Genomic DNA, 22,892 nt, shown 5'->3' with positions numbered 1-22,892 from the left:
AACTCAGATGATAGCGAGTGGTCTACTTTCCTTTTCCTTATATGCAAATGAAACTATCTTTTTGTTAACAGAAGGAATATAAAATGAAACAATGTATTATTCTTGTTTTAGACACAATTTTGTGAGGAACTGATGGGTATGGATTCAGTTAATCTCATATGTGCTATTATGCTACAGTGTAAACTCATAACACTGAAGAATAAAGAACTCTTGTTTGAGAGTGAAAAACTCAGCTCATCCCAACTAAATCTAGGCAGGCTGAAATTGATTATTAGGAAATTAATTGTCACAGTTTCTCTGTGTACTTTTCTACTCAAAAACATATTTAAGTCCTGAGATGCTTTTACATACTGCTTAAGTGTTTGATTTAGATTTATGTCCTATGTTTTATGTTGTAGAATAATGTATAAATGTAATATTAAGCATATGCATTATTATTATTGTTATTGTTGTTATTAACAGTTACACAGACTAGACTTTTTCACTCCCAGTTTGTTTGGGGTGGTGCATGCTATTCAGACTGATACAAGAACTACGTTTTAAAACTAAGGTACACTACAAAGACAGATGTATTTAGAACTCATGGACTTTCTTTAACATGTCATATTAATTTTAGTTGAACCACCTGGTAGTCGTTAACTTATTAACAAACAACATCTTAACCCTCTTTGCCAGCAATTTTTCAATAGATGTAAACTTAAACATAACTACATCTTTACCTTTGAAGAGGTGAGGGTCTATTAAACTTTCACTGGTTCCTTCTTCAATGTCTTCTGCTTTCCTTCTGAAAATCTGTTACCTCAAATCAAAACTGCTTCAACATAATGTTTTAGGAAATTGTCAATTGTCTTGCAGTATAATCTTACAAAAAAAAAAAAAGCCCCTAGAAATTCAGAATTTGTAAAGTCATTTGCACAACTGAGAAAATTTAACAGATGACAGGTTCAAAAGATCATTAAAATCAGTAAGAACTTTCCCATAATGTTCTTATTTGCAAGCAAAAATCATGTCAAACCATATTTATTTTTTTTAACTTTCACTTTAATATAGTTTTAAACTGTTTCTAATTCCATTTTTCAAGTATGTGTAGTTCTATTCCATTTTTAAACAAATGCTTAATTTTATGTTTTTCTACCAATTTTCTTTGTATGTCTGTCTGTACGTGTGTGTATTTTTCCCATTGTCCTGAGAGATAACAGGTGAATAGCTCACAGGCAGATAGGCCCAGTATTTTGTCTTATGCTTTATAGTTTCAAAAGAAATGTAAGGAGAGGTGGTTTTAAGACTAGTTATAACGGTAAACAAAAAGTGAAACTCTTCTTATTCTATATTTTAATTCTAGCAGAGTACTTAGAGGGAAGAGCTCTCTGATAACTTAATTCACATCATTTAACATACGTCTAGTTTTTGTTTCCCTGGACAAAACCTGTGTGTAATTCTGATAGAGAGCTCTGAACTCTTGGTTGGAATGAGGTCTACCTTCTGCTCCCAGTAAACGTGCACTGGGGAGTATGATGTGTAGGGAAGACTTCCATTCTATAAGTGTTCTGTTTACTAAGAGTGTGAAAATTACTGCTTTTTTGTTACTTCAGCAAATTGGTGTGGGCATACCAAAAGTTAAATTGAGAAAAAGGAGACCCAATGTACAGGTAACTTTGGATGGAGGTGATTAGTGCATTAGAATGCATAGACCTGGAAATACAATTAGAAAGCTTCTGCTCTGCTTACTAGGAAAAACCTAACTAGAGAACTGTTTACTTTGAAAAACAGCTTCCAAAAGCATGAAGCTTGCATCCTTCCTTGTTTAAATAATAGAAAACATGTTATTGGCTGTAGTGAAGGGCATTCCATTAAATTATGGTGCTTTACTAATAGGTGCTAATTAGAGCCGTGCTGTAAAAATTATTCTTCAGATTTTGAAATGAATTTGAAGACTGGAAAAAAAAAAGACTACTTGTGCTGGTTTTGCTTGCATAAACCCAAAGTCAAAAGAAGATCATTCTTACAGTTTTATTGCCAAGTTTCATTGTACAGTGTATGCTGTATAACATGACAGAATCCAAATTAACTGTTCATTTTTTTTCTGAGCAAGTCAGAGTAGGGCATATGTTTTATCTGCTGCTTCTATCAGGTTTCTCAGTTTAGCAAATCCAGCTCGGGAGGATTAACTGCCATTAAGCGAACAGGGAAAAGGAAATTAGTAACATTTAGCAACGCAATCGCTGAGCAGAAAACACTTACTGAAAACTTAAAAATCATTAAAGGAATAGATTATCTATGTAACTAGCAAAATAACAAAATTAGGTACAATATACCATGTTAATTTCTTACACACATGGGAATATATAATGCAAAACCAGAGGCCTACATAACATCACCACTAAAACATGATGTGAAAACCTGACCTAATTCAATTCAGTGATTTCACCAAGTCTCGGGTGGTTGTGTTTATACCACGTCTAGAAGACCACCTCCAGGCTAGATTTTTTTTTGTTTATACACTGGAGAAAGCAGCACTGGAACATATGAAGTTTCCAATTTTTGAGCACCCTGCTGCTGGGTTCGCCTGGCTGTGCTGGCTGCCCAGGGAGGTGCAGCTATAGGCTCCCACCACTCCAGATGCTCCTGAGCTCCCTCCGAGACCCAGGATTTTGCTGCCATCTTACCATCCAATTATTTTAAAAGCCTAACAGCCTGTGGCTTCATTAGTACTTCAAGCATGAGTGGGAACTAGGCTTCTCCAACTCACAGCAAAGACAACTTCCATAGAATTTGTGAGAATTCTGACCTCAGAACATGACAACGTTTTAATAAATGGGGTTTTTTTTTATGTTGCTGCACCAGTTCTTTCTTTCTTGGTTTCCTTCTTGATTTGTCATTGAAGTAATAGATCTTTGCCTTTATTTTTCATGCTGAAGATGGATTGCACTCCCTTTATTTGCATGCTTCATTGCTAGTGATTTACTTCTGTTTTGTTTTATTAAGTTGTGCTGGTGAATGTGGTGGTGTTGCGCTTATTCTAGTCATGCCACATGCATGACTGGAAAAAGAGAAGAGCAAACTGCACAGTAAGTTTGTTTCTTCGGGGCTTAGAATAAACCCCACTAAATGGCAACCTTGGAAGAAAAAATTATGGAGCCCAAATACTGCTAAAACCATATTATTGGAGGAAAAAGATATAGCGGGGAAAATAATCTTCCATTTGAAGTACGGGGCTAGGAATTTTCTATTCTAATTTCTAATGTATTTCTTTGTGCCTCAGGCACATCACATAACGTATCTATTCATGCTTAGTTTTTTCATCTATTAAAAGTCATTAATAAGTACCTTATAAACCATGTATGGTGATTTAAGTCTTAAAAAGAATAAGAACAAGCAGTTAATGTATACTTGAACTTTGAAGGACTGTTTAAGTTGACAATTTTCTCTTTGGGGCTCCTTAACTATGGCTAGCCCAGGTTATCATTTGAAATGAATATTGACCTTGATTTGATGTGATGGCTTTTTTTTTTTCTTTTTTTCAACATTTCTTTTCTTCTCTATTCCTTTGTGTGTTGGAATGAAATGTGAACTTCATAAATGCCTCCTCTGCCATGCCAATGCCTTCATGCATGCTGTTTGGGTTTGACCATGCTATTCATTATCCATTGCATGTAAGAAAACATATTTTTTAATTTATTTTTACATTTTAGCCTTTTGCTATTTATTTTGAGAGTGTGGATTTGTTGGGGGATGGGGGGAGGAGAAAATGCATAAGAATAATTATTTTTTTTTTAATTAGTAGAAAGTAGATGTTAATGCTATTATACTAAAGTGGCTAGTTATATCGATCTTGTATAAATAGGAACATAAAAAATGCTTGGAAGTTATCAGTAGATATTTAAAAGAAATAGCCAAAAACCTTTGTCTGAAATCTTTTCAGGGCATATTTTCTTTCTTAGAATAAGTTTATTGGCTTTTATCTTAGCAGACAGTAAGTCTTACTTCCTAAGAACAGGAATGATTTCATGTATCCAGAAACATACACATACGTTCCTCAAGAATATGAAGGAAAAATCTTTTGTCTTCTAATGCTATTCCATATTACAGACTTGAAAATAGGGACTGCTGTTAAGTTCTTAATGTTCCAGACTATTATATGAAGGCATCTTTTACCAGCTATTCAGGACGTTACTTTCGTCTGGTAGGAACTGGAATTACATACATAAATTGCGATGAAACACACTTGCATTCTTTGATAGAACAGTCACATGTACATTTGTCACAGACTTTTGCCAGAGAATGTTAGGATAGAAGGAATATAATTACCATTTTGAAAGAAAGGACTTTAGTCTGCCCTGTGAATAAGTTAGTATAGCTATAATCCTCTAGAAATGTCATTATCAGAATTCACGCTATTCTTGAGGTAATAGTTTCAGCTAATGACAATTTTTTTGTCTTGCTAATCATATGAGAAACAGTGCTCAGTTACTGATAAAACTAGGCTTTGAGATCCTCTCGTGTATGAATTGTCAATCAACCTCTCCACCCACTAAAATAAAATAAATGAGAAAGGGCCACTAGTAATTAATCATGCTATAAGAAATTAAAATAGATGGGTAAGTAAGCCCAGTTAAGTAGCTTCCTTTGAAATGAAGGGATTAGAATGATTTGTAACATTACAGAACTCTGTCTTTATTATTTGATCATCCAATATCTTCTGCTTCAGAATCCTAAATCCCAGGAGCCTGTTACTCTGGACTTTCTAGATGCTGAATTGGAAAATGATATTAAAGTTGAGGTGAGATTACCTGGTTTCTTAGTATCTGTTGCTGCTTGTACTTCATTGTATAATAACTGAAAAGTGATAAACGTTCTAGATTTTGAACAGCTATCTATTTTGCTATGAATTTCAACTTTAAATTTGTCAAGATGATGACTTCAAAGAGAGATAAAGCTATAATGAAACAAACTGAGAACCAGTATTATTGGTGGGCAAGGGCAACATATTATATTCCTCTAATTTTTAAAGATATTACAATTGCTATTTAAATAATTCTTCTTCATTAACTGGCAGTTCCTGCTGAGGGGGCTTGTAGTTGTTTTTTTTAGAACAGAACACTTTTTAATAGGCTATTAATATATTACCTGAAATATTTTAAAAGTGTTTTCCTATCTCTTACTAACACAAGCTTATTGTTGTGGTGAGAGAGAACTGAGAAATAAAGTTAAGTGTTGACAGGAAATTCCACTGTATATTTTTCAGTTAACAATTTTGTAATATGTTCAGAAACCAGAATTTTTAAAAACAGTTTGTTAGGTTTGTGAAATAAAATTGAGTTTTTATAAATGTTTTACTTTTTAAAACATTTTACTTTTTAAACACATTTTTTTCACTTGGCTTGGAATTGTTCTTTCACAGTGACGGTATTGGTATCTGTTAAATTCAACCTTATACTGCTATCAGAGTGGAATGAAAATGTTATTGTAAATCACTGCTGCTACCAGAATCACACAGATATGCTGAGAAGCGCATCTAATGCTAGACAAAACTCCTTCTCATCCACACAGGATCCCTACCCTGCCTATTGCCCAACATCAAGGGGTTTTCTGGGATGCTCTTGTTATGCAAAGGATACCAGAATTGTTGCTTCATAACCCTCCTGATTCAGTATATGTTTGGATATAGCAACTTTTAATCAGAAAACTCAGAAAACTGTAAACTTAACTTTTTTTTTTAAGAACTATGGTTTTCATATGCATTACCATTTTCTGTGTTTTTATGAAATATTGTATTATGTAATATATATTTTATATATCATCAATTATATGAAGTATTATATATATAATACATGTAATACCTAGGTTTGGGTTTTTTTTTTTTCTTCCTTGCCAATAGATTCGGAAAAAAATGATAGATGGAGAAAGTGGAGAAAAAACATTTGAAACGCTGGTCAAGTCCCAAGATGAGGTAAGACAGGAACACAGGCAATTACATTTACAGGAACAAACACAAACAGAAAAGTACTATGAAATGATGAAAAGATATTCATTCTGTAATGTCAGTTTGTATCATTTTTCCCTCTAGATTTGCTAGTCCTACTGGCTTATACTAAAAGAAATTATGTACTTATGAAAAGAAGAATTGTTTTGTTTCTTGGTTTCTTTGGTGCATCATTAATCAGACAGTTGTTGATGAGGTCTTACATTCTGTTCACCAGGAAATGGACCCAGCCTACTTCTGTGGATGAATCCCAAAACAAAGTACTTAATTTGCTTGTGGAGATGTGTGAGGATGGGTTTAGTAGTTTATATTGTGGTTGAATGGGAAGAAAATAGTGAGAAAAAAATATAACATCTATATGCCATAAAAGAAGACTATTTGGAATAAGCAAATTCCTCTTACAGTTGTATTATGTACTTATGCTTTCTGAACAGCTTGTTGAATTCTTTATTTTCATGTCCAAAATGGTCATTCATGAAAAAGATTGCTACTGTTTCCTAGCAATAGAAAATACTCGAATTGATATGGCTCCTTACATGTATGCCCTACTCTTTGGGGACCTTAATGAGAAGAAATCATGTCTGCCACACCAAAGGAGCAGTTCTGGCCAGAGTATGCCCCACAATTACACTTCTACAACAGATTTTTGAAACTGTTTTACACTGAATGTAAACCAGCTTGAAGACAGATAATTTAATGACTTATCAGAATAATGCAAATAAAACTTAGCAGAAGCAAATAAAACACCAAGCAGACACTACACAACCATTATATGCATAAGCACACCATAACAATACTCAGCAGAATTTCTTGGGAGTGTGCAGGTAATTTTTCACGTATATTATTAGCTGCACTCTTCTGTTGATAACTTTGATATCTCCAGTGGCTCAGCTGTTTGTACTTAAATGGCAGAATGTTACAGTGAAAAGTTTCTCCTTCCCAAAAGGCATATGCTACAGAATCTAATCAAGGAAAATTGATAGGAATTCAGTCCTCAGAGTTTAAGGGGTTTTTATTCTGTTAAAAAAGCACATTCATTACTTCTATTCATTGTCTAATAGAAGCAAGCAACTTTTAAATTTTGCTTTAAATTTTGGCCAGATTACACCAAATAATGCGCAGTACTGAGCAGTTTCTGTTACCAGTCCTCTGACTCAATTCTGCATAGAGGGAAGATTCTTATATAGTTAATTCACATTTTGATACAGAAAAAAAATATTTCATAGTCCTAGTCTGTTTTTGAATTAAACATGATAGAAACTTATTTGTCTTCATGGGTGAAAATCAGTGGCAATGCACGTTGTCATTACTAGATCGGGCTGAAAATGGAGCTGAATTTTCTGAAATATGTCTCAATCATGCATCCATGCTGTGATTTCACAATGTCAAGTTCATGGTCACTTGGTTTTGCAACAGGCTTTTGGGAACATATTTAGAATCATCCTTTGGGAACATACTTAGAATCATAGAATAGTTTGGGTTCGAAAAGACCTTTAAAGATCATCTATTCCATGCACCCCTTCTATGAACAGGGACACCTTCAACTAGATCAGGTTGCTCAAAGCCCTGTCCAACCTGACTTTGAATGTTTCCAGGGATCTACCACCTCTTGGGTCAACATGTTCCAGTGCTACACCACCTTCAGCGTAAAAAGATTTCTTTCTTATATCTAGTGTGAATCTACCCTCTTTTAGTTTAAAACCCCTTGTCCTCTTGCTACAGGGCCTATTAAAATGTCTGTTCCCATCTTTCTTATAAGCCCCCTTTAATTACTCAAAGACTGCAATAAGTCTCCCTGGAGCCTTCTCTTCTCAAGGCTGAACAATCCGAACTCTTTCAGCCTGTCCTCATAGGATAAGTGTTCCATTCCTCTGATCATTTCCATGGCCCTCCTCTGGACCTGCTCCAACAAGTCCATGTCTTTCCTGCACTGAGGACTCCAGAGCTGGACATCTCACGACCATCCCTCAGACTCTTAGTATCTACATTGGATTTGACAAAGCATGCTGCTATTTAAAATGAGTGCAAATAAGGACAGGAGGCCATACTCAATATCTTCACAACTGTGCAAACCCATCAGAAGCATTTTTTTATTCCTGAGCTGCGGGTGTCATTGAGGACATAAGTGGCTTTACTTGCATGTGTGTCCACCTGTCAGGAAACAGATTAAAATCTGTATGTTCATTCAACTGCCTCCACCAAGATTGTGACTTTGTGGGAGAAAGTTTGTCATGGTATTTTATTATACTATAGAGTCTAGGGAATTTGACTCAGTGTTGAGTGCTGTCGTCCTTCTGATACCCTATTCAGAAAGTGTAGAACCTCATAGACTCTCTTCTTGAGTACAGAACCTCAGCTTCATTGGGGGCAGACAAAAGTAACTGTAGACAATCTTAACTGAAAGATGATGATAATGATGATCATGTAGGCAGCAGAGTCATACTTTCCTCCTTCAGTCTCTATGAGGAAAGTCAATTTAACTCAAGCCTTATACACTTACATTGTCCAGGTGCAAAGTTATCGTCCTTCAACCTATGGAGTCTCATGGTCTCATTAACTGTGCCCATGCTCCTTCTCTGTGTCTGACTTTGTACTGCCTTTCGCCTCTTGTTATGTTCTTCTAAAGAACAGAGAACCTGTCCCAGAAGTCCCCTTGCCTTCCAGGGGACTCTCTTCTGTGCTTTCTCACAATAAAGCCCCCATCCCAGTCCTCCTGAGTAAGGCTTTACAATGCTGCTTTACAATCTACAGGGAAATCCTGCTGTGTGAAAGAAATGTGCCTTTTTCTGAATGGTTCCACTATTGGAAGACAGTGAAAGAATAGGACCTTCCTGGGGCAGGGAGGGTAAGCCCCGTCTGCTACCTCCCCTGTGTCAGGAGCCCATCCTGTCTAGGAAGCCACCAGCCTGTCCCCATTCTGAAGGGAAACTGGGTTATTCCTGACTCAGTGTTGGAGAGTCCAAAGTCCTGCTGGCGTCTGTGTTGGGGATAAGCAGCTCCCGAAGGGAGGGATTGCCTGGGACATTTTCAGATTTGTGGTGGTGTTTTGTTTAGGGAGTGCCTCTCCAATCCTATGGCTGAAAAGGGCTCTGTGAAGGCAGTTAGAAAAGGGAGGATTAGCAAAATACGCAATACACAAAAATGCAACAATACCATTGGGGTTATACAAGAAATTGCATTCATGGCAAAGCTGTTGAAGAGATCTCAGGCTGTGTGATAAAAAAAACCTGAAACAGTTGGTCCTGCAACTGTTTGCCCAAAGACGGAGTGAGGGGAAACATTTATGCTTGCACATGCTGGAGTCAGCTACAGCATTGGAAAGGGGACAGAATGTGATGTCCTTGAGTGTGTGAGAATGTGTCAGTTATGTACAGCCCAGACCACAATTTGTATTTGTAGAGAGTATCCCAAGCCTTTTGATCCCAGGTGGTCAAGTGCCCAATGATATCAATTTCCCTCACCTTCCCATGCATCATGGCCCAAGGTTTCTTCATCTACTGGACCTCTCTGAGAGAAGAAGAGAGCAACCAGAAGATGTCTGGTAATGGTGACTGCTTCAAGCCATTGCACCCTCCCAGCTCCAGGCTGCTAAAGCCAGAATAAAGCTGCTTCAGACCATGGGCCATGTGAGAGCTGTGTATCGTTAGGACTTGATAGCTTCATATATTTTCTTATAAAAAGGGCTGATGTGGTCAGTTGCTCTGAACTGACAGTTGCAGTCTGGAGGCTTAAAATTGATGTCCTTTTTGTTTTGCTTTTTGGTTTAAGTTTGCATTGCTCTCCTTTTGTATTGCAGCTGGCCCCAGCAGTGTCTTGGGAGATGACCTCATGCTGCAGCATAGAGACTGGACTCATAGGAAGTGTGGGTGGGGTGCACTGGAGTCTCCCAAGGCCTCAGGGGCTTTCCAATGAATAGAGAAGATGCCACAGGAACAAAAGCATTGCCACACTCTGGCAGCCAGGGTGGGCAGTAGTGAAAACTGAAGGGTCACAAAAACTGCAATAACATGTAGGTTCATTGGCAGTGACCAGCTGGGGGTGAGATGGTCTCACAACACTCAGTAATGGAGTAGGCAAAGGTGAATAGGAATAGCCACCTGAGGATGTGTGATCTGCTGGATTGTCTTTGAAGGGAGTTTTCAGCCAGTTGGCTTTCAAGAATGTTCGCAGCCACCTGAGGATGTGTAATCTGCTGGGTTATCTTTGAAGGGAGTCTTCAGTCAGTTGGCTTTCAAGAATGTTCGCAGCACTGGTGGCAACAGGATTTAGTATGAGCACGGTTCTTCCCTTCCTTCTTTCCTTCCCACCTTGGGCACTGCTTTTCTCTTGCCAATGTACATGGAGTGCAATCAAGGCCACCGGGCCTGATTTGGAGGGGCTCCCAGTGACTGCTTATTCTTGATCTGAAATAATAGTACATGCACATTATTAAATATAAATAAGCTTGGATAAAAATATCTTCATCCATCTTTTCACCTTAAACATAAAATATATCATGACATTAGACACTGATGAATGCATCTTCTTTTACTTCTTTTCTTTTCTTTCCCTTTTTTTTCTTTTTTCTTTTTCTTCTTTTTCTTTCTAAAATTAATATTAAAATATTTACACTGTCATACAGCCAGGTAATGAGAAGGTTTCAAATCACACATGTCAAAAAAGACACCGTGGTAATTTGCGCACTCAGGTTTTAGTACAAGGAGAGAAAGAGCATAGATATATACCTGCGGTATCTTTCACCGATGTCAGTGATGTTGCAGTGCAACAGCTGCACAGACTTCATTGCTGGCATAGTTACAAATCTCTGACTGTAAAATAATAATAATATGTTACAACTGGCATAAACTTGTAGTTTTCAAAGTGGCAAACTGAGTAAAACAATGTCATCCAGGTGCATTAATGATTAAATCTATGGGGAACTATGGACCTGTGTGTGTCCCATTACTTTTCAAACCAAAAGAAAACGAATGGTAAAGCTTATCCTAAAGTATTAAGTTATTTAAAAATAAACATTTAACTTCCATGTTATCTTTTCACAAATTCAAGAACCTTCTAATGAGATTAGAAGCTGGTAAGTTCAGCATGGGGTGCCTGTACAATCAGGACTACCTGGCTGTGTCTGTAGATAGGACTCAAATTTAAATTCATTTAGCCCATGGCACTGTGACCTGAAAGGACAGGCACTAGGTGGTTTTGATATTAAAGAGTTACTTAAAGAATCTCTTTTTTTTATATATAATTGTGGGGTTTTTGGTTTCATAGCTTCACTGCAAAATGGTTTATAAAGGAGGAAACATCTTTTATTGAATTTAAATCACAAAGTTTTGCACAGGACTGGCTAATGAATTTAAAAGGGAAAATGATAGGTAATGTTCATCTTGTTTAATTTAAACTTGCATTTCTTTTATGTTCAATAAAAAGGATACAGGTGATTTTTTTGTGTGATATAAGTTAAGGAAATGTTTAAGAAAAGGAGTTGCGGATCAACTTAACTTTTAACAAAATAATAAATAGAATTCCAACAAATTTGTACTTGATTTTATACTGTATTTCTCAAGAAAAAGGCATGCTTGTTGAAGCTTCAGAGTTAATATTTTTTTTTTTCACCAACATCTCTTTGTAGAGATATATTGATAAAGGAAACAGAACGTATACATGGACTGCTGTGAATGGCACTGATTACAGGTAACTCATTTCTGTTCTCTGACTTCTTTTGTTTTGTTAAACTTCTTTTTTGTTTATTTTAGTTAATATTTTTAGTTTTACATTTTCTGTACTAGCTAAGTCAGGACCTGATCATCTTGTGTCCAGGTGTGTCGGATTTGCTGCTTTCCTTTGCAGCTCAGAATTTTTGCTCTAAGGGCCAGAACCTCAGTCTTTCATCCAATTGTTGAGATTTATCACTAGGATATTTCAGTATGGAGGAAAGAAAGGGGTTGATGCTTACTTTTCCTCCTACTTACTGTATTACACCATAGATTGATTCTTAATGTACACTTTCTTTTAGATTCCTCCTCTTCATCTTTTCTTTGATTTGTCCCCGTGTTGCTGTTCATATTGAAAAAGAAGATGATATATTTTGGTCTAAATAAAAAAATGTGGCATGTTTTGTGCAAATCTTTTTTAGTCACAGTCATTGCTTATATTATGACTCTGCTAATGTTCATGTCAGATCTTAGAGGCAGGAACTATGCTACTTATTATCTCTGAAATCAGTCTTTTTGTGACAAGTTCTAGCTAATGAACACTGACACTGTTTTGTATAGAAAAAAATCACACAATCAATGACAGCAGGAAGGGAAAAAGTGAACAAATGAAGTAATGGGTAAAAGCCCATTCCCCCTTGAATGCAACATTGGTGTGTATATTATTTTAAACTCATTTAAGACCACAGATCTCAAATATTAGAAGGAATATAGCAACTTGACATTATCCAAAACAAGTTAAGGTTTACTAAGTCTCAGAAAGGCTAAACTATCTTTGTTCAAAACTAGATGGTATAAATATTAAGGCAAACTTTTACCAAAATTATATTTTTATTCTGGTGAATTACAGTAGCCCTCAGCCAAACTGGTTCCCATTTTCTGTTATGTTCTGTACAGGTGTATAGCCAAGGAGAATGAGAACATTAATTTATATGCAAAACAGAACAAATCAGTTTTAACAAGATAATGTAAATGTAGAACTTTATTATTTATTCAACATCCCGTTATTTCTGTTGAACTTCCTCTATCTTTATACCCTGTAAGAAAATAAAGGTTTTTATCAGACCATGCCATCTAGCAATCAGTAAAGAAATACATTTGATTTATATGACTTCTTAATTCTTACTGAGCTCCCTGGCATGAGATACAGCAATAAATCCATGGAGTCACATTGCAGCAAACCTATTAAACATAAAATTATAGATTTTAATTAGCAATTTCTGCTAGCAGTAACTGTTAATGACAGGTAAACTGCTACTGATTTCCCTAGAGGAGAATTGGTAGGCAGCTATCACTGAATATTCAGCAATCTCACTTACATTCTGTTTAAATGGCAAATGTATCATCAAAGGTCATGTCATTTATGACTCAATTGTACAACTTTTTAAATGTTAATTTCTGCAGCTACCCATTAGAAACCATTGCAGTTTTACAGTCATGAAATCCGAGTACAAATATTAAGGATGCAATGTGGGAGGTGATGCTACCTCTTTAATGATGCCTCGTATCTCCTGTCCTTTACATATCTTTTTAGAGCTGAACTCTTCTACACATTTATTGAATTTAGAGGCAAAAAGAAGTCCTGTATTTTTTGAATAAAAATAAGTATTATCTAAAAGAAATTATATTGTGAATGCTTTGCAAATATTAAAATGTTATTACACAAGGGTGTTCAAAGGTTTTTAGTGGTGACTGCAAGATTCAAGAAAATATTTTGCATCTTGAATGCAATGTGAATTCAAGTATTGCCAGATAAATTTCCTAATGCATACTGATCATTGTTTTATTAGTAAAGGGAGAGTCTGTTGTTATATGATGCATGAAATTCCGTGTAGTACTACATGCTGTTTTTTTACAGTCAATGATCACCTTGACCTGTGTTACATTGGGATGCTCAATGTGTTAGAGGAAGATAGAAGAAATCATATATTTTATTATTTGCAATTATTTGGAAAGTCTTTGCTTATCCATTGAAAAGTGTATTTATAATTAAATGCATAGACAAGAATGTAAATAAACACAGGGAGCTTCACGACTGGCATGAACCTATTTGTGTCTATTACAAGGTGTGAGGCTGGTATGTCACCATATGATGATCTTCTCTCATGATGACCCAACTTCCAAACTTGTAAATTGTTTTCAAAACAGAAAGAAGCTGAAACTGGAAAACTACTGCAAATAAGATAATTGCTTTACTTGTCTCATTTCTATTACAGTTTGGCACTGGTGTTACCATCATACAGCTTTTATTATATTAAAGCCAAAATAGAAGAATCAATAACTCAAGCCAGATGTAAGTACTATGAAGGTTCCCTGATTTTGCCTAGTATTGCTAAGGTTCAGATTCACTTGAAAAAGCAATGTTTAAAATCCATATATTTTGTGGAATTCACTGATGTTATTGTGATGTATCCAAAATCTGCAGCAATGATTCTAACCCCATCGTAACATCCAAGGTACAAGAAATATTCTATAAAGATAGAATATGTGCAGGTACCCCAGTTCCTCTGACAATCCCCTCCCACTTGCTCTGTACCTGTAGAATCATTGCTTTGTGTATCCTCTGTTGCTGTCATTTTAAGGGTCTGGATACTATACTTTTCATTCTATTAGCTAGATGTCATGATATAGACTATAGTAGCAAAGCAGGTTTTTGTTTGTTTTTTTGTTTGGGTTTATTGTTATTTTTACAGTAGTTACAGTATCATATTTAGCAAATTACCTCTGCTGTAGAAATAGATTAATGTGAAAGCGCTGTTTGGTTTGGCTTGCAGCTAGGTTTTTATTTTGCACTTTACAAATAGTTGTAGTGGATGTTTGTAATGTATTTTTGGATTAGACTAATTTCAAGTCATTTACAGATTCTGGAGAGATAAATGGAAATGATACTTGTGAGTATTCAAAAGCTTTGTATTTATTAGGTGTAGCTTAACTGTAATCTAGATAGCAGACAAATTAGAACCCATCACATCCTTTTAACTTGGTATCCAAGTGTTACGATAAAGTTGAACAAATGTGCAGTTAAATAGAAAGTTAAAAAGCACTATGAATCTCTGACAGGCATAGATATCCATTTAGAGAAAACTTGATTAGCACTAAATCACTGTCATCTACCGCACCTTCTGCATACGGAGTACAGCAAAGTTTTAATAATCAGTGATTTATTTCATAACTTTATCAAATAGTAAATCATTTAAAATTAAAATTGTAGTTAGTGAATATGGTTCTCTTGATGGATTAGATAGCCTGGTTTTGCGCTTGCATCAGCATAACCTGCAAAACAGACCCTTGAAATAGCCACAGTATATAGAAGGTACTTGAGAAATAATTGAGGGATGTATTCTTCAGTCTTCAAAGATGTTTGTCTTTTTTCCAGACTACAGCTGTATGTAAATTGAACCTTTGATCTATCTATGCACAATATTTTTATTCAAGGGGCTGTTTGAATAAAATATTGTTTTGTGACCCCTTTTGCTTTACCCTGTTTTTTTCTGTTTCCCTGCTTTCTCTTTCTGATGGATAGTGGCATTCAAAAAGGGCAAGTATATTCTTGTTGCTCAATTTCCTTCTGTTTACTGCAGTTGATATTTTTTACTTTATATTTCTATTCCTACTGGATATTCTCCTCTGTATTCTTCATCTCAGGATTTTTCCCATGATCGTTGGGTACCATAGCAATAGAGAAAAAAAATGTAAAAAGTGAAGTGTTTTTCTCTTTTCATGCACATTTCAATATGTTGCTAATCTCTAATCCTTTGTCTGCTCCTATCAGTGTTCAGTGACACCAGCTTTTAAAGCCATTATTTTCAGTAGCATTTAAAGTGGTGCTTATATGGATGGTTTTTAAACTTTATTGTAGAAAATACTAGGAGCATTTTCTTTCATGTTCTGACAACTAGGTGTCCTAAATATTTCTTTGTATTGGGTTGTAATTGTAATGAAAACATCTGATATGTTTTCATGTTGTCATGCTAATGAAATGCCCTCTCTAAGTAAGTTGTTAGATACATTATTGTTGCCAGGTGTATGTTGTAACAATCAGCTAGTTTCTTCCTATACTGTGAAATACTGAGAAGTATACAGTATGTTACTAGGAAAGTGTCTCAAAATAAACATTTCTTTCTACATTCATGGATGCATGCAAATCTGGTCAAATATTTTGAGAAAAAATGATGGCAAAGAGCCCAGTTTACTTACTTGGTGTTTACTTTTCATCTTTGTAGATACAGAAACACTGAAGCTTGATCATTTTGATGAAGCTGGCTATACATTTATAGCACCAAGGTTGGTTAATTTCCCAGTACTAAGTATTATTTCAAAAGCTAATATGCATTTGATCACATTAATGACGTGCAAAATACAGACTTGACCCGTAAAGTTCATTTTGGTAAAAAATATTAAGTAAAAGAATAGTTATTATGTTCATGTTCTACAAGATCAATCTTCTTGATACAGACTAAATAGCATCTTCAGGCTCTGACTCCTTTTTAAAATTAATCAAGGGGCTATAAAATCTGATATGTCATCATCTATTGATGTTTTTAATGGAAACCTTATACACATCTGCTCATTTCTTGTGGCTTTTAAAATTTTACAACTTTGTACTTTAGGTTCTTATTTGTAAAATAGGTACTATAATACTTACCTCAACATGTTTTCCAACTCCAAGATAAAGTGTTTCAAAGCTCTCTGTCACTTAAGGATGAATTAATTTTTGACTCACTGAACAAAAAATGATTTAGTCATTGAAAATTGATTAAGTTCATTAGTTCCATGTTTTTTCATGTGAAATTGTGTGGTTCTTGTTGCCCTGGTAAATCTATGTTTGCAAGGGAAACATGGTGTGATAGATAGTTCTTAAAATTAAGTTCCTTTTAAAGATAGTTGAAGATGCTGTGCCATCACATTCAGTTAATAATGGTTCCTTTTTCATATTTATCTTATAAATTTCTGTATAATTTTAAATTTAGAATGTTTTAGATAGATTCTTTGTGAGATTCGTATGTAAAATGGATTCTTCTATCTTCAAATGTATTCTCAGCTTAACTGTTTAATTTATTTTTTTCTGAGGGACTGAAATTACTGATAATTAATTGTACCAATTAGCAGTTTGCAGCCAGTCCCTAGTTGGAAAACCTGCTTGATATGGAGCTCTGTTTAGATCTGAATGTTGGTATAGTAAGGCAAATTCTGCCCGTAGTCTTTCAGGACCACGGCAAAGCAAGTAAAGCATAATAAAATAGCTTATTCATTTGAAATACTTGAACAGACTTTTGTGTTCATGAAATCAATTTAACATAAAAAGCTTATTCAAAATGATAGCTCCCTGTTACAGTGCTGAACATTCTCAACCAGTAGTTTACTGTTTATCTGTTTTGCATACGTCAAATCGAAGAGTGTTTATATGCTTATGTGGTGTGTACCCTGTTAAAATTGTCTTTAAAACTTCTCAGAGGATAGGACCTTATCCCATAAATCCAGCCTTAGTTGAGCATGAAGTAATTGTGTTTCAAACAGCAGTCCATATACCTCCAGTACAGTTTAACCCAGAACCAGACTAAATTCAATGGGCATTTTCTTGTTTAGTTTATAGACTTTATGGTCTCCTAGTTTCATGGACTACACTGATCTTAAGTGCTCTTTGTAGGAATATATGCACGGTCTCATACATGGAGATTTCTTATAATTCAGGTTTAGGCAGGCACTTGGGCAATTTATTTCCTGTAGATGTCTAAAATATCCAGTATGGTCAACATTCAGTAGTGACAGTGGTAGTTTGTTGACATAGTTGTGCCAGTCATCTCATTGTAGTTGCACAATCCTGCTTGTCCTTTAAAATTGCTGAGCCATATTTGTCTGCTTTAGTACCAAAGGAAACAAATCTGAGAGCACTGATGTTTTGTTGTTTTTCAGAGAATACTGTAATGATGTAAAAAAATCAGATAACAACACTGAATTTCTATTAAATTTCAATGAATTTCTTGACAGACATACTCCAAGCAGTTCATCATGTAAGTATCCTTCTCAATTTGCTGAAAATTTTCTTTAGGAAAATACTTACTTATAAATGAGAATTAGTCAAAATGACAGCTTTCATGCCCAAATCATGTGATTATGCTTTTTATCTTCACTTACTTTTTAGTAGAAATACAACTAGTGCTGTGATTTTCTACCCAAGGTAGAGATTGTAAAATACGTTTGCAGTTTTCTGGGTTTTTTAAAGAAAGTTTGCATGGCATTATGCATCCAGTGTTTTCCACAATTCCCCTCAGCATTCTGTTCTAGCAGCAAATTACTACCATTTCATTTTAATACACTCCAAATATTTTGAATTTGAGCATATCAACCGAAGTAAGTCTCAAATAGACTTCAAAATCTTGTAAAGAAATATTCAATCTTCTTCCTTGTTAGCTTATATAACCAAAATAAATAAAGAAAAGGAGATCAGATGAGAACCAAAATAATCAAGAACCAAAATAATCAGTAACCAAAATAAAAGATAAGGAAATTCTATTACTGGTTCACAAATTGGTTAAAGAGATCACGCTTTAGCTTGAGTTGTTTAAGACTGTAGATTGATATAGCTGCTGCAGTGGTGAGTGCTGAGGTTTGGGAAGGTTCTCACATATTTAAATTAGGCTTTAAACATCCTTTAGAATAAATGAGGAGTTATGATTTTGAACGAAACATCACTGATGCGTTAAAGTCTTATTCTCAAGAAAATTCAGTGTTTGGATTTGTTTGTTTATGCACACAAGTCTGTGTAGCATCATTAATAATTTATAAACAGTTGGGATAAACTTTTTTTTTCAATTCAATAAGAATCTCTCTGTTAGACCATGTCACTGGAGGAATGTGCACTTAGATGTGAGATCTTCTCACAAAAGGGTATTTTTGTGTACATGTGCGGGTGTTTGTTGTTGTTTTTAATAGAGTGGTCTTATTGATTGACACATTGCTAACTGACTGAAATTTTACTTGAGTCCCTTGACTCAATTTTGGAAATGAAAGCATTCCCCTCAAATGATTAAACCAGTAAATAAATGAAAATTCTACTTTAATATTCACTAGTTATATAAGCGAATACTGAGGACACATTTAGTGATATTGCAGTATACACTAGGGCTTAGTAAGTAATTATGCCAATATGTTATCAAATTATTGCTATATTTCATTTTGGAATCCACACCAGAATTGATTTTTTTCCTTCTTTTTTCCCAGTAATTAAGTTACTTTAAAAATAGTCTTCTGAATAATTAAAGTGTTGACTAAAGGAAACACTGGCTATGGAAATTATTGCAGCTAAAAAAATGTTTTTCAAAAGGAATAATAGTAAATTCTCAGAATTGAAATACTCTATATACTCTAAGTTGAATTACTGTTATATTTTGATTTTGAATTTATATTTGCCATTTGACTTTAAGCTGTTAGAAGTTGGCCAGGAAGACAGACAACTACCTCCGTCACTACTAGGGGACAGTAAGAGCAGTTACATACTAGGCAGTAAGACCCTACTTCTCTTTGACATCTACTTTATGTAAGTAAGAAAGTCTCACTTTACGAAGATGCAGATAGTACAAGAGGGTCCTAAATAAAAATCGCATCCAGTAAAATGTTAGTAGTCTATATTAGAAGATATAAACATAATTCTGAGAGACATGTTTTGATATTTAAATTCAGGCTGAATTTCAATTTAATTTCTAGGAATATATGGATGTAGTAAGGCCATCCAAATTTCATCCTGTGGGCTTTTGTCATTAATTCCAGCTGAATAAATATTTTAAAACAGTACCCTAACTTATATTAGATACTATACCATGACAGTGTGCAAGCAAATAGAGAAGGTGAGTCTGTAGCATTGAATGTAGTTTAACATGTTTATCTACCTAAGTCATGTAAATATATCTAATGAGAATTGAATTAATATATTAAGATTATATGAGACAGTGCTTCCTGCTGGTGAATCAGAGCTGCTGGCTGTTTGTGTTGATGCTCACATGTTCAGACTCATGTGGATCAATCAGTGGATTTTATGAAAAAGTCTTTTGCTAAAGCTTACAAAACTTTTCAGTACCCAAATACATGCCCCTGTTGATCTGTTTTGTGAAAACAGATTGAATTAGAGATTTTTTTTAAAAAAGGTGAATATCGGTTTTCTGGAATCCAAGACTTAGGGTGAAGTACAGAGCATGTCATGGCTCTCTATGGAGCAAAACTGAAGAAAAGTTAGTGGTTTTTATTTTTATTTTTCCCCAGAAGAAGTTTTCAGGCTCCTCAGCAAGCCTGAGCAGCCAGGGTTGGGCAGAATCCAAAGGTGCAGATTCCACTCATGGAACAATGATTTGCAAACACTGATTTACTGTGTGACATTGAAGACAAAGAGCTAGATTTTTGCTTTATATTATTTGGCTCCAATTTAGCCCTGTTTTTTTTTTTTTCTATAGTGGTAAAATCTGTATTAAAGCATGTGCTTACTTCTGTTGAGCATTCCTAGAACTTTCTCTTGCAAAGCAGTACTGAAAAAGATGTTTGAGAACCCTCTTTTCAAATGTATTTAAAAATTATATATCCATCTAAGCTACTAGCTAAAAACGAGTTGATTTCCCTATACCTTATTTTCTGATGGCAAATAGGATTTTTTGAGAGGCTAGGACCTAACTGATTTAAACATATTTAAATTATAGTTGGTTTATCTCCATTTTTATTGCATGTAGGAGTAAGTCTAACTAAGAGCTAAGTGTTGTTTCATTGCATCACTTGAGATAAAAAATGTTTGAATGAAAATATGCTTTAAAAATTATTAATTTCTAAATTCAATATAGGGGCTTTGCAAAGCTGGGACCTGTACCCTTATAACCTCGCTTATTCCTGTGACAAAAATATAGGTTTTTAGGATATTCTGAAGGAAAAAAATAGTGAAGTGAACAGTGTGAGAGAAATCTATTTAACAGTAAGTACTTGACAATTTGAAGTTAGACAGTACGTCTAATAGAAATTGCCCATTTTTGTGGTTGTAGTATCTTAACAACTCAGAATTTCATATAGCCATTTAATGAAACTCCATGTCATCTGGTTTCAGATAAGTGTCTTAATTCTTTTGATAGGTAATACTGATATGGTCATTAGAGTTTTGCTGGATGCAGGATTTACAAATGAACTTGCCCAAAATTACTGGAGTAAGCTGTCTCTGTAAGTATTCCTTTTATTGACTGTAATTTTTTGGATACGTTTCAAAGTTTGATAACATGATAACATACATGTGTGTATATACAAATATACAGGTAATGTTTTCACAGGGCAGATATTTAATTCATAGTTATGCATTTAAGTGGCAACCTTTGACATAGGAACTTGTGAGAATTTCCGTCGGTTTTCATTTTAAATCTTATTTCTGTTACAGTGATGGAGTTGTTGCACAATTTGTTGTTACAGATGGTGGAATTACTAGAGTGTTCCCAAAAAGGTAACAGTTATTATAAAATTGTATAACATCATAATTTTGAACCTGAAAGGGTAAAATGTTAGATAGTGGATTTATTGAATGAAAACCAACTTCTCCTAAAGTCTAATCTGTACTGATAATTAAGAAATGAATTGCATGTCTTATTTTATTTTGATTTTACCTGTGTCATTGCTTGAAACTGATCTGCATCATGATTTGCATAGCTGGGCCTTGTAATCCAAGTTTCTAATCAGTGTAGAGTAGCAGTAAAAGCAGTGCCCTTGTGGTAGTAGTGGGGCTGTGCTAATCCCTAGTTACTCCTAAACACTCACTCGTTTGGCAGCCTGGCAGGCTGCAAACACTGTCAAGCAGTAGGTGATTATTTATTTATTTTTAAACTAATAAGAGCAGACCAAATGGTCCAAGGACTTCAAGAGAGAAAAAATGTATCAATACCAAAGGGCAAAGGGGAATGTGAAAGTGGTTGTATAATAAATTAGACGATCCCATCAGTGACTAGAAACACTGATGGCACCAGTATGGAAATACTGGTAAATGGCAAATTTATCTCTTTTCTTCGGTTATCTTGTTTCCTCAAAGTGGGAAAATGACAATGAATTTTACTCCAAAAATCAGTTTCTTTTCTGTTTTGATCTTAATGATGTAAAATCTTTTTGGGATGATTACTCGAGAGACAACATGTGTTATAAAAGTTTGCTTATATATTTTTGCAAATAGTGTTGCAGTTATATTTGTCTCAATATATCTAAAAACAATGAGACAAGATCCATGTTGTTCCAAGAGTAGTTTTCTTTTTTTTTTTCCACTTTAAAAAAACAAAACAAAACAAAACTACACCTGGCAGTTTTCCAGTGAAAGATGACAAAGTCTGAGGATGATATAAATGAATCTCACATTATTTCCAATTGTGAAACATCTCTTCCCCTCCCCTCCCGCCACCGCCCGCAGCTCAGCTTTAATGAGATGCTAACTGTCTTTTTTTCAATCACTTCTTTTTTGTGATTAGGGCAGGAGAAGATTGGTTGGAAAATGCTGAAACTTATGAAGTCAGCTTCTATAAAAGGAGTTTAGATAATGACAACTATATTTTCACAGCTCCGTACTACAACAGTAAGTCATCACTGTTTTGAAATGTCAAAGCTAATGAGTCCAATATAGGTTTACCTGTGAAAGTGTCCCATACCAGTTGAGGTCACTGACAAAGGATGCAAGTGGAACACTTCATAAAGAAAAAAATCTTGGGACTTCATTCATTATTAAGGAAAAGGTAGCGACAAGGACACCAAACAAGGGACATCATAATTTGTCGTCAATTCTGATGGCTCTGCGTGCTCAGAATTAACAAAGCTGAAAACCTGCAGAGTACTTGTGTTCATTTATTATTACACTGTTTTACAGAGATGCTTTGACGGAATTAGTTTAAAAGCAAGTGAAAGAAAATTGCACTTGGGAACAATAACACTACCTAAAAAAGCCTTATTTGAGCTGAGTTCTGGATACTTCCTCAGCACCAAATCTAACTTGGGGGAGCAGGTATTAGCAGTCCAGAGTCCCCAACTCCATCCACTGCAGTGCTGATTAATTTAAAGTTTGCTTTTGAGTTCTATTTCAAATTGCTGTTATTCACCAAAACCAGTTTGTCTGAGGTACTGTGATATTTAAAACCTATATATGCACAATAGTAAGTGCTCATTACTGATGTGAGCAGCATTAACCTTGCCAAGCTCGTCTAAAAGCAGAT

General features: G+C 35.0%; 1 protein-coding gene across 2 annotated transcripts in view; it reads left to right on the top strand.

The window, feature by feature from the left end:
• CACNA2D1 (calcium channel, voltage-dependent, alpha 2/delta subunit 1) overlaps positions 1-22,892 on the top strand; it is a 376,039-nt gene that overhangs the window by 328,514 nt on the left and 24,633 nt on the right. Inside the window, exons 18-27 of one of the 2 annotated variants that reach the window (XM_014963769.1) lie at positions 4,709-4,780; positions 5,879-5,950; positions 11,607-11,668; positions 13,905-13,981; positions 15,212-15,226; positions 15,912-15,972; positions 17,602-17,699; positions 20,793-20,877; positions 21,089-21,151; positions 22,158-22,261. In XM_014963769.1, the coding sequence (XP_014819255.1) occupies positions 4,709-4,780; positions 5,879-5,950; positions 11,607-11,668; positions 13,905-13,981; positions 15,212-15,226; positions 15,912-15,972; positions 17,602-17,699; positions 20,793-20,877; positions 21,089-21,151; positions 22,158-22,261 (709 nt within the window). The remainder of the gene's footprint in view (positions 1-4,708; positions 4,781-5,878; positions 5,951-11,606; positions 11,669-13,904; positions 13,982-15,211; positions 15,227-15,911; positions 15,973-17,601; positions 17,700-20,792; positions 20,878-21,088; positions 21,152-22,157; positions 22,262-22,892) is intronic. The other variant, XM_014963770.1, reaches the window with a different exon arrangement.

Source organism: Calidris pugnax, unplaced genomic scaffold (genome assembly GCF_001431845.1).
Source record: "Calidris pugnax isolate Ruff unplaced genomic scaffold, ASM143184v1 scaffold44, whole genome shotgun sequence".
NCBI lineage: Eukaryota > Metazoa > Chordata > Aves > Charadriiformes > Scolopacidae > Calidris > Calidris pugnax.
Note: the sequence above shows the minus strand (reverse complement) of the source record. Positions and strands in the feature narration are given on the sequence as shown.